The 11,474-nt window shown below is 40.7% G+C and overlaps 1 protein-coding gene across 2 annotated transcripts in view; it reads right to left on the bottom strand.

The window, feature by feature from the left end:
* Window positions 1-349: 349 nt before the first annotated feature.
* Window positions 350-11,474, bottom strand: part of trip4 (thyroid hormone receptor interactor 4) — a 141,929-nt gene continuing 130,804 nt past the window's right edge. The window contains exon 13 of one of the 2 annotated variants that reach the window (XM_015953615.3): window positions 350-669. In XM_015953615.3, the coding sequence (XP_015809101.3) occupies window positions 605-669 (65 nt within the window). In that variant the 3' untranslated portion in view covers window positions 350-604. The remainder of the gene's footprint in view (window positions 670-11,474) is intronic. The other variant, XM_015953614.3, reaches the window with a different exon arrangement.

Here is an 11,474-nt window from a genome sequence, read left to right as displayed (position 1 = left end):
GTGTTGCTTGGTGCTGTTGGATCGCAGCATTGAATTAGGGTCAACTGTTCCTAGTCTTTTTGTTGTTGTTGGTCGTCGCCCTCAGTATCATTTCCCCCTGCTGCTGTAATAAAATGGTCTCATAGTAACTAATGACAAGGCTGTGATTTTTAAAAACAAAGTGCCATTGTTTGCGTAACTGTAGCTTTAAGCGTGAGCAGGATAATGACAGGCCTGCTGCTGGAGAAGAGAGTTGAAAAGCTGTTCTCTCCTAGATGTTGAGCTCCAAATCGAAAATACAGAAAATGAATTCACTTTCAATGTGTTACTATAACTAATGAGATATTTTAAAAAAAGAAAACAGTCATCATCCATTCAAGTTGTTTTTTATTCTAACCAAGCACATCATGCAAAGCAGCTTAATGTCTTCTTTATTTATGACATATTTGTTGACGGAATCAAAAAATAGAGCAGAAATATTTTAAAATTATAATGTGAATGTCTGCATCAGATCATATTTAATCAATTTTAATTTTGGAAACAAAAGTTAGAGAATAAAACCAAAGATTGGTAATGTACGTCCATCCAGATTGAGACAGATTCTTCAGAGCTTTTTCCTCCGGTGTCAGTCTGCAGCTGACGGGACCAGCCCCTTCTTGGCACCCTGGTGATGGTGACTCTCAAGCTTCCCTGTGTGGGGAGGAGGGGAGAAAAGGGAGGGGTGGGAGGAAAGAGAAGAGGAAGGGATGAATCAAAACACCATCAAAGGGACAGAGTGACCTTTCTGCGAGCTCAAGGCCTGCTGATTACAGGCGGCCTCGGGTTGATGAACAGAGACAGCGAGATGATGAAGGAAAAGACCAATGAGACCTTTTGTTCTACAGCAAAGTGCGATTAGGAGACGACTTTTATTAGCAACAAAACATGTATAAAAACTGTTATTCACTATAGACCTGCATTCAGTAAAATTCTATGTCAACTAGAAACCGAAAAACTAATGTTGGTAAACACAGACTTACATAGATGCAGCCTGAAAGTGGTTATTTCAGTCTGACTCCATTTGTGTAAAACTTTCCAGTTACATAAGAGGAATAAAGAAAGAAGCCAGTGTGTAAATAGATGGTGTCATCAGCATAAATGAGCACACTGCAAACTTTAACTAAACAACTATTTAGTTAGACGTTCTCTGCTGTGTTCTTTTAAGGTGGACAGAAAAAAGTTGTGACAAATAATAATCCCTTTGCAATGCCACTTTGAAATGGCCTACAAAAACAAACAAGTAATTTCAAAATTTTATTCAAGTAAGCAAATACTCCAACAAAGGAATAATTAAAACTGACACACAATCATCCAAAGTCATTCATTAGTTCATCAATATTTTAGTTTCCAGAAGCAGTTTTATCACCAAACGTCACCTAATGCGGTTTGGTGGCTTGATTGATTATGATTATGATGATGAGTATTATATTATATTTTTGTATGTGATGTAAAACCATATCAAATAAAAGCTGGTCTTTCCTCACTCTTTCTCTTTAATTCTGATTGGTCTAAAGCTATCAGAGTTTCTTTAGCTCAGTGGTAAAGCTACCCTAGGTGTAATAACACCAGGGCCTTATGATTACTGACCTTGAAGTTGGTCTGAAGGCTCAAACGTTGGTCTAATTGAATTTAAGTAAAACTGATATGAAGCTGAAGAGTTCAAAGCTTTCTTCTTATCGAGTATCAGCTTCTACTGACCTCACGCTACTCTGTACAAACTACAATCAACATTATATTTATTTTATATTAATCTAAACTGAACCAAATGTTTAAATGTTTATATATTAGTATTTTAAGATGCACATTTTTATAAAAGGAATTTGAATATTTGTATGATGAAACAAAAATCTGAGTTTTAAAAGGGGCCTTATTATGGAAAATACACTTTTTGCTTTTTACCTTGTGATGTTATTTCATCATGAAAAAAATAAAATAAATAAATAAACAAAACAAACCCGCTTTCGGTTGCATTCGTGAATTGTCCTGTCTCAGCTGCAAATTTTGAGTTTTACATTGAAAATCCTGTAAAGTCTTAATGAAAACTAATTGCGTCATCTCCTGGAAGCTAATCTCTAGTCTGAAACCTGTGCCCCCTTGCCAGCACAAGATACGTGGCTTAGGCGAAAAAAAAAGAAGAAGAAGAAGAAGAAGAAGAAGAAGAAGAAGAAGAAGAAGAAGAAGAAGAAGAAGAACGGATCTTTTAAAAAACTCCGGCCAAAGTGAAGATCTGCGTTTTCTCCGTTTTGGGTGTCTACGTGTGGACAGACAAAACCAGAGTTTTAAGGTCCGCAACGTCACTTTCCGCGACAAAAAAATGCTGACATCACGTGTGTGACCTGTGTTTACACTAGCCGACAGCATGGATGCCCTCAGAGCTGCGCTCGCTTTATCAATTGTCCAAGCGCTTTTTGCTCGTTTGTTTTTGCAAGCGGAATTACTGCTCCTTGCGGAAGACCACAGATGAAGGACGAGGTTAAGAACGGGGAAGTGCTGCCGCCTACAGGTCTGGCATGTCCTTAACAACGTATTTATCCGGTTACGTGTGGACAGAGTTTACTTTTTTAAAACGCGGTGGTGTGGATGCAAGTTTTTGGAGGGGCGGATATTCGTTTTTAAAAAAACCCGGCTACGTGTGGACTAGGCCTAAGAAGAAGATGAATAAGAAGAAGAAGAAGAAGAAGAAGAAGAAGATCTTTTCTATAGCGTCTCTGAAAAAGAATTTAGAAAATCGTTAAAATATATTTAAAATGAGCAAAAAATAGACAATTGTGATTAAAAAATGTTAAGAAAGAGAGAGAGAGTGAATAAATAAGAGGGAAATCTGTGGATCCTGAGGATCGTGGAATAGGTGGGGAGAGCAGAATAAAGAGAGTGGTGAAGAAGATCATACAAAAGCCAGCTTGAACAAGTGAGTTTTCAGCTGCTTTTTAAAGGAGTCCACTGAGCCAGTAGTCTAAGCGTGAGGAGATGAAGGTGTGGATAACTGTCTCAAGTTCAGAGCGGGACAGAATGGGACTCAGCTTAGCAATGTTCCTGAGATGGAAGTAGGAAGAGCGAACAAGAGAACTGACTTGAGAATCCAGGGTGAGAGCTGGGACAAAGGTCACACCAAGATTCCTGACAGAAGGTTTGCTGTGAGAAGCAATCTGACCAAGAGAGTCTCTGACTTTGGGAACCAGCTTGTCTGGGGCACAGATGAGGATCTCAGTCTTATCTTTATTCTAGGCGACCGGGGCGAGGTCATGACATCAAGGCAAGGTTCCTTGACAATGAGAAACACCCATAGAACAGTAGAAATCTGTTAGAAAGCAGGAAATTTTAAGTGCTGTGAGCAGTTTTCTAACAAACATTACACAACATGCTCATTAATCAGCACTGTCCACTCATGTACTCAATGGAAATATATTTACATCTGCTAAGACTTTATCGATGAAGAGTTCATCCTTTAATCCTGTAGTTCAAACAGCTAATGTCATCTGAACAGACCTGCTGATGAGCAGACTGTTCTTTTGAAACCATAAAACACACATTGTGGTAGTTTCTATGGATATAGGTTGATGTTTGCAAACTTTTACCACAGGTGAAACAGCTGAGAGGTTGGAGGAGGGATTTCAGCAGCTTTATATGAATGCTCATGGCTGTGCTGCCAACAAAACCCCTGCAGTCCCTGACCAGAGCTGACCTCCTAATCTACCGTAACTGCAACCTTTTTCTGTCAATACAGCATCCCTGATATCGATCACAGCTCTCCATTAGAGCTCCTCCTCACAAACCATGCTCTGCAGCTTTGTCCCTTTCTGCACAACAGCCTCTACTGGATTTCAATAACCCCCGTCGACCCCGTCCTCAACTGCAAAGTGAATAATAACCCAGCGTCTCGCTGCCTCACACAAGTGTCCCGCTTGTCAAACCGCACCGTTAGCAGGGCCCTTTTCTCCATGGCTGAGGCAGGGGGAAAAAATGATACAATTGTGACAGGCAGGGGTTGTGGTTGTCACTTGTGCTTCTCTTTTCATGTTGTCACGTTATGGCTGAGCTCTGTGGGTAGCAGCAACATAAACACGGTGTTTAGAAAAGAGCCGTTTGCTCACCATTTCCAGGCCGGTCTAAATGGCTGTCAGTGTGTGTCTGTTTTGCCAGGAGCGAGTGCTGCTTAGGTGTGGAAACCCCTCTGGGAATCTTTTGATAAACGCTGCCAAAAGGTTATCCCAGATTACTGTAATGATACATTCATGTGAACCAGAATTTCACGCCAAGTTGAAAGGGCTTTCTGAAACATTCAGCGGACGAGTTCTGAGGAGACGACTCGCTGAGGAGTGGATTTTAGGGGAAAATAAATATTGGATGGTAAGAGCCCAGTAACTATATCGTAAAATCCAGAGATGGCAGCAAAGCTCAGTGGAGCTGGAGCCAGAGTGGTGTTGTGCCAACGGATTTCTCTTCTGGGAAGTGTACTAAACCTCCCAACTCCTCTAACTGGTTCTGTACTCACTCGCTTCCTTTTGGGTGTTGTACGTTTAAAAGCCTGAACCAGTATGTGGAAAATCTGAAGCAGCACTTTCTCTTGTCAAAACACAGTAATGTTTCTATGAGGTGCAGAGTATCTGTATTAATACAAACAAGCCGATTATCAAGAGTCAAAACAAGCATTCAGCAAATGAACACTTAATCACTGTCAGCAAAGTTGGCCTCTCATGAATATCAACCAACGAGTAAAAATGGTCAGTTTTAATGACTACGAGGACCGTGCGTTCTAAACGCCAGTGAAACACGTGGAAAGTGTTGGAATACTGATCAGCTGCGTTACCGGCATGATTAGAAAATCTGCTGAATCCAAATGAAGTTTAAAGATGTTTGTTTATTCACAGGACTCAGAAGGATGAACAGATGAGTCATCAACAGTGTCGTATCTCCATCTGACATTTGCATATTTGTGCAACATTAAGATTTATGAAGCTAATTTCACCTGGGGAGTGCAAATGTTGCCTTGGTTTATTTTTATCTGTTTTCCAGATGGATGTTTCGATGTTGTCAAACATGCAGCTGATTATCAAAACATCTGTCAGACCCAGCTAAAGCTTGGAAGAAAAGGGACAAGCTTCTGCTTGTGTGTTCCTCCTAAAAAAAAAAAAGTGAAACTGAAACCAATGCGGTTTGTAACTGGCTTAGAAAAAGTAACAGTTGGAAACACGACAACTGTGTGCCGATGTGAGCAACAACGGCTTCACCGCACGCTGCGTACATGCAGCTAGTGAGGATTCTCTCTGACCACTCAATGGTTCGCTGTGTTTTCACATCATCTTTTAGCATCGTCTCAGCTAGCTTGAAACCACAACGGATGCATTGCCAAAAATAAAGTGTTAGGTGTTCTCTACAATGGAAAACCAAAAGCCAGGTGTGCTGAGCTGAACTGTTACACACACGGTTTTGCTTTTAACAAAACTCAGTTTATTTTCGATCACTGGCTGAAACCAAACAGATGCACTGAACCAGAACTGAGGTGAAAAAAAGTTCAAAGCTCCTTAAAATGCAAATGTGGCAGCTGAGTTTACAGATCACTCCCTGCAGATCTAGAACAATCAGTGACCTCTTTGAAGAGCAAGTCACCCCCTACAAGAAACTTAAGCCTGGTTTATGCTTCTCCGTCAGCTCCGCAAGGGACAGACACGCACGGATTGACGGAAGCGTTTTGCTTTCATACTTCTCCGTCTCCTGGAGAGCTTTGCAAAGCAATTGCCCGGCAGGAAAACAGAGGGCGTAGCGCTGTTCTGTGGTATTCTGTCATGTATTGGTCCAAGATCGTGTGTTTATATTGTGTTTTTTGTGTATATAAGAGACTTTTAACACGGACATATTTGTCTCTCATTCTCCCACCGCTTCATGCGCTCCCCACCTCTAAACCCACGTTTCCTGTTATTTCCGTCCACAAATAAAACGCTTGCTGCGCATCTTTTCACTCCTCCAGTCACGGGAGAATAAAACGTTCATGTTTTTAGAGTTTTTTCGCGAGGTATTCTTCAAGCTTCTCCGTGTCTGCCGCTAGTTAAACTCGGCTCTCTTTGCAATGGCGGCGCTGTAAACAACAGCGGCGTCCTGACCAATCACAAGCTTGCGTAATCCGTCTCGTTCGACGGATGTTTAAAAAAGTGGGCTCGACTCCGTATGTACTTGCGTGCCCTACGCAAGGACGGATAATGGCGTTGCGTGTCTCCGCACTGACGCAGACGGAGAAGCATAAATCAGGCTTTACTTCACTCCCTCTTCATGTTTGAAAAATCCAACAAATGCTGTTGCCTAGCAGACCGAGAGGGCGGAGCCGCTAACACACACACACACACACACACACACACACACACACACACACACACACACACACACACACACACACACACACACACACACACACACACAGGCTCACAACGGCATTGTGACATCATAATGTACCAGTTTACATCATAGCATACCTCTTAGCCAATAGAGATGGCAGATTTAAATTCTAATGCAGTGCAGAGTTTTTACCTGACAACGGCACAACACTGCCAGTTTTAGGCAGAAAATTACAATTTTAACTACAATGCACTAAAGTAAAAAACTATTAACTACACGTGTCTGCAGCACGATTAGACACACATTTATATAGTTTATCAGAAAAAAGTTGATTTGGGGGTGACTTGCTCTTTAACATTCAAATGGTTGTGTGATCTTTTGCAACAACAAAAAAAAAAAAAGGTGGAGGCTGAACTGTAGGCACCACACCACAAACGTTTGATTAAATGATAACTTTGTGTTTGCAAATGCATCTCTGCAGCATTACAGCATGCTCTTTATGTGAAAAAGGCTCAAGGTCAAAATACTGTCTTTTTCATGCGAGAGGCTACAGTTAAAGCCTTGTTTACGCAAAAACACTGATTTTCCACAACAATCTTTGCTTTCTCATTTCTCAAAATAATCTTGTAAGCACAATGTTATTTCTAGAAAAGTATTCATCATCCAAAAAACAGAAATTAATCCAAGACACCCATGCCAGAACTGCTTTTGGCATGTGGATTTTCAGGCCCTCATCCTGAGTATGCAGACCGGCTCCAGAAATACAACATGGCAGCACCTGTAAGGGAGGTATTTTGGCTTCATTTCCCAACAACAGAAGAAGTCAAAGTCACTTAGTCCATCTTTATTTATGTTGATGGGTAAACACACACAACAAAGGGGATGAAGATGATACTGTTAGTAAAATCATGCCTAGAGCCTACTGTACAAGCTTGAGGGGGCAGTGCTACGATCTGGGGTTGCTGCAGTTGAAGAAGAAGAAGAAGAAGAAGAAGAAGAAAGTATCATTTCTATAGCGCCTCTCAAGATAAAAATCATGAGGCGCTTCAACAGAAAATCCAGGATTTTAGAGAGAATTAGATCATTGAGCAGGAAGGACTTATTTTTAACAGAGCGGGTATTTAATAGAGCCATGCTGAGTGAGGTGGAGGAATCAGAAACTACAGAAACAGCTGGAGTTAGTGGATGTAAATTAGCAGGGTTAGATCCACGGTGTTTATAAAAACCACTTATGGAGGGAACAGGAGGAGAAACCACTGAGGAATGAGGATAAACCGACCTTAAAAAACTTGGACGGATGAACTTACAGTTAGCAGACTATCAATAAAAAGCACAAGAAGAGGAAGAATTTAGATTTTTCTATTGGCATCATGGTGGAGCCTGGAAGTAAAAGTAAGAGAGTAATGTCTTTGGAGGTGAAGCAAAGAGCTAAAACCAGAGTGAACATCGGCACAGCATACACTCGTTTGAGGAAGTTACAGGAGGCTACGAAATAACAGACTGATGGTGACCTGGCTTTGTTGCTACAGGACTTATTCTAATAATATTTTTTGTTTAACAGTATGAATCTTTTCACTTCGTGGCTTATTCAATATCAGTTTATTCGTGTTAGCGTTAGCTCATTGTTAGCAGTAGCTAAAGGCTGCTGCAGGGTTGTTTACAATAGTTTTAATTCTGCTTTCAACCAGCAGGAGCAGGAAACGCTTAAGAACAAATGTCCATTTCACGTGATGATGTAAATAAAATAATAGAAATAATCACTGAATGAGTGCTCTTCATTTTTATTACGTAACTCAATGTTAAATATAAACGGCACGGAACATGTAGTGTTTATATAGATTTTTCACTGAATTTACAGGAAATGATCTATTTACTGTTTTAAAGATATGGAATTGGTTCCATTTTGATCTGAACATTTTACCACATATTGCTGCCTTACTAGCCACTCACCGTCAAGGATAACGTAATGGAGAAAAGATACTGGGTGTGACAACAAGTCAGACTCATTAAAACCTTCAGTAAAGTCATTCCAGTAATGTTAAATATTCCATGTGTGAAAGCGCCTTGCTAATGGCTGTGGAGCTGCTGAGCTGTCGCCTTTCAAATAGGTGCTGCGGAGTCAAGAGAGCTGGAGGGAATGCAAGTTAAAGAACAAGGGGAGGTGTGAAGAAGTGGGTGGAAAAAAACAGAGACAGCAAAAATGAGACACGAGGGATGAGGAGAAGAAGAAGAAAAAGTGGGATGAGAGTAGGAGTGATGGGGTGCGCATAGGAGGACAGCAGTAGAGGTAGGAGAGAGGCAGAAACAGAGAGGCCGGTGCATCGATTGGCTGAGATAATTTGCCATTGATTGCTGCACTGTTTGGAGATTGCTAGAGAGAGGTTTATTGCCCACACGATGCAGCTGGGGAGAAGGCCATAAAATAAGCACAGGCTGTCTGCAGAAGACCAGCTCCATCATCAAGACCGTAAAACACACAGTGAGCCACAAAGACACTCATACGTTCACTGGACTTAGTCTTTTCTATAATAACAAGTATAACTGCATGCATGATATTTCTGTGGCAGATAATGAGCGAGTGCTACAGATGGAAAGTGTTCGCACACAATCCCTTGAAAATCCAGGGGCAGGAGTGCAAAGAGTAATTATTAGAATGAAATAGATGTCCACATCCTCCCTGACATCAATAACATGCAGTCCATCAACTTTCTTGCAATAATAATCACAAGGAATAATTGGCTGGTTGCTGTTTCTGTGTGAGTAACTGCCCACGCACTGAGAAATAAAAAAAGATTAAATCTGTATTCCTATTATATCTTTTTTACCACACACATATCCCAGTGCACCTGAATAATAAACCTAGAACAGCTATGCACACAGCTTGCACTTTAACCACAAGTTAACACGCCTTCTGAAGGCACACTTTGACACAAGGAAATTGCTTCATGACTACAAATGATGACACAGAGAAGGGAAGATAAAACAGAGCACCGGTAGCTCTGTGATTGAATGTTACACCTTCAACAGTATCTGTTACAGCGATTCCCAGTGGGTTCCCACAATAACCAGTTCAGAGTCTGTCACAGGAAAACTACCAGGAGAGTAGGAAGTAGTTCAGAGTGAAAAGGGTCTGACAAGTCTACATTAAATGGCAGGATTCACTAGTTTGAATACTGAAATGGTGTCAAGGAATATATAGGTAAGCACATTCTGATAGCGTTTCACAGCAGATCCTACAATAGGTGACGGCTCTTCAGTCTAGACATCTTTTTACATTTTATTTTAGAAATGTATCACTTTGAATTTGTTTCCACTATCAACAAAAGTAATATAATAGCTTTTTAAAGTTAAAATCTCACTCAGACCACACATCTATGCAACTACACTCTTAAGAGCAGTGTGAAGGCAAATAAGTCCTCTGCTAAATTGAAAGACAGTGTTCATCTGACTTGCCTCTAGTGAGACGTAAGAATAATGGGTTGTTTCCTATAATCTACTGATCAATGCAGTGCCTGGAGACATGTGTGCTTCTAAAACTGGACAGATGCAGCACTTGCAATGATAAAGAATGCAATTTGTGTGCTTCTATGTGTTCATATTAAAGGATGAGGACATGCCATTTGTTAATTGCATCCAAAGATGCATGGCATGGCCAAGTATCAGAGAGCTGTTAGTTAGTGCTTGTTGATATAATCATTCTAGCTGTCGTAACCTAAGAAATCGTGGTTCCCCTGACAAAACATAAAATCAGAAGAGACAGAGCCTGTTCTGTGATTGGTCCCAGGTTATGGAATACTCTGCCTATAGAAGTAAAACAAGCAGACTCTCTTACTGTGTTTAAAACTCGCCTGAAGACTCACCTTTTTTATTTAGCCTTCCATTGAGTTGGTTGTTTTTTTTATTGCGACTTTTACAGGATTGCTGCAAACTGTGTTATTTCTTTCTTTTTATGTATGTTTTTATTGCACAGCGCTTTGATACACATAGTTGTTTTTTATTGGTGCTTTATAAATAAGTTGGATTGGATTGGACATGTGGAAATATTGTTGATTATGACATGCCAGTTAATGGCAGAAGCTTTTCCACATTGGCCTTTTAGGCCAACCAGTGCTCTCTTCCAGTTATCTAAATATAACAAACGCATCTATATCGAGATACGGCAATAATTGGACATACTTTAACCAGATTGGGAGGCTTTATCCTTGTTTACATGTTCGTTGGAAAATCGAACTATTGCATGAAGCGCGTTCGACTCAGTGACAGTAGGTGGCAACATGTGCTTTTTATGTTGGCACTCTTCTGGTTAGCCTATAGCAAAACATGAAAAGTTAACAAATTCTGGCAGGAGTGAAGCAGATGGAGTAAATGCAAAATGGCAGAAGAAATGGATGACAACAATGCTGCTACACAGTACATTTGGTACTTATTCTGCTGTTTGATGGCGTTACACATCAGATTTACACAGAGTCTTGTTGAGGTGATATTATCAGAAGACTGCTTCCACTATGTTGTCATTTAGCTCGATTAAGAGTAGTCCAGTTTGGTTCGACTTCAGCCAGACTAAAGCCTAGTTTATAATTCTCTGTCTGTCGGTTCGGAAACACAACGCCATTATCCGTCGTCGCAAGGGCTCTCCAACAGGCTCACAAGGACTGACATAGTAAAGCCCAACTTTCCCATCGAAAGAAGAAAAGACCACATTGGTCAGAACGCTGCTTCCTTTAACTTTATCAACAGCAAATACATTGAGAGCCAAACCTATCTAGCGACAGACATGGAGCAGATTGTAGACCGTCTCAAGGATAAAGTCAGACAATATAAACAATAATATATCCATGACTGAGGGAGTATAAAGACACACAGCAAACTTTTTTATTCATTTCAGGAAATTGCGGGAAACACAGGTTTATAGATGGTGATTGCATGAGAAAGTGGAGGACCTGTTGGCCCATGTTTAAAGAGTCTGAAACACAATGTAAACACACCAGAGACATGACTGCATTGATGTCAGGATACCCCAGAAAAGCACTACACCCTCTGCTGTCCTGGTGGAGAATTGTTTAACAACACTGACACCAACAGAGAAGTATAAAAGGAAAATGTCTACGTCAATACAAAGTTGCTGACAG

This window comes from Nothobranchius furzeri, chromosome 9 (assembly GCF_043380555.1).
Source record: "Nothobranchius furzeri strain GRZ-AD chromosome 9, NfurGRZ-RIMD1, whole genome shotgun sequence".
Classification (NCBI taxonomy): domain Eukaryota; kingdom Metazoa; phylum Chordata; class Actinopteri; order Cyprinodontiformes; family Nothobranchiidae; genus Nothobranchius; species Nothobranchius furzeri.
This window is presented reverse-complemented; position numbering and strand designations above follow the sequence as displayed.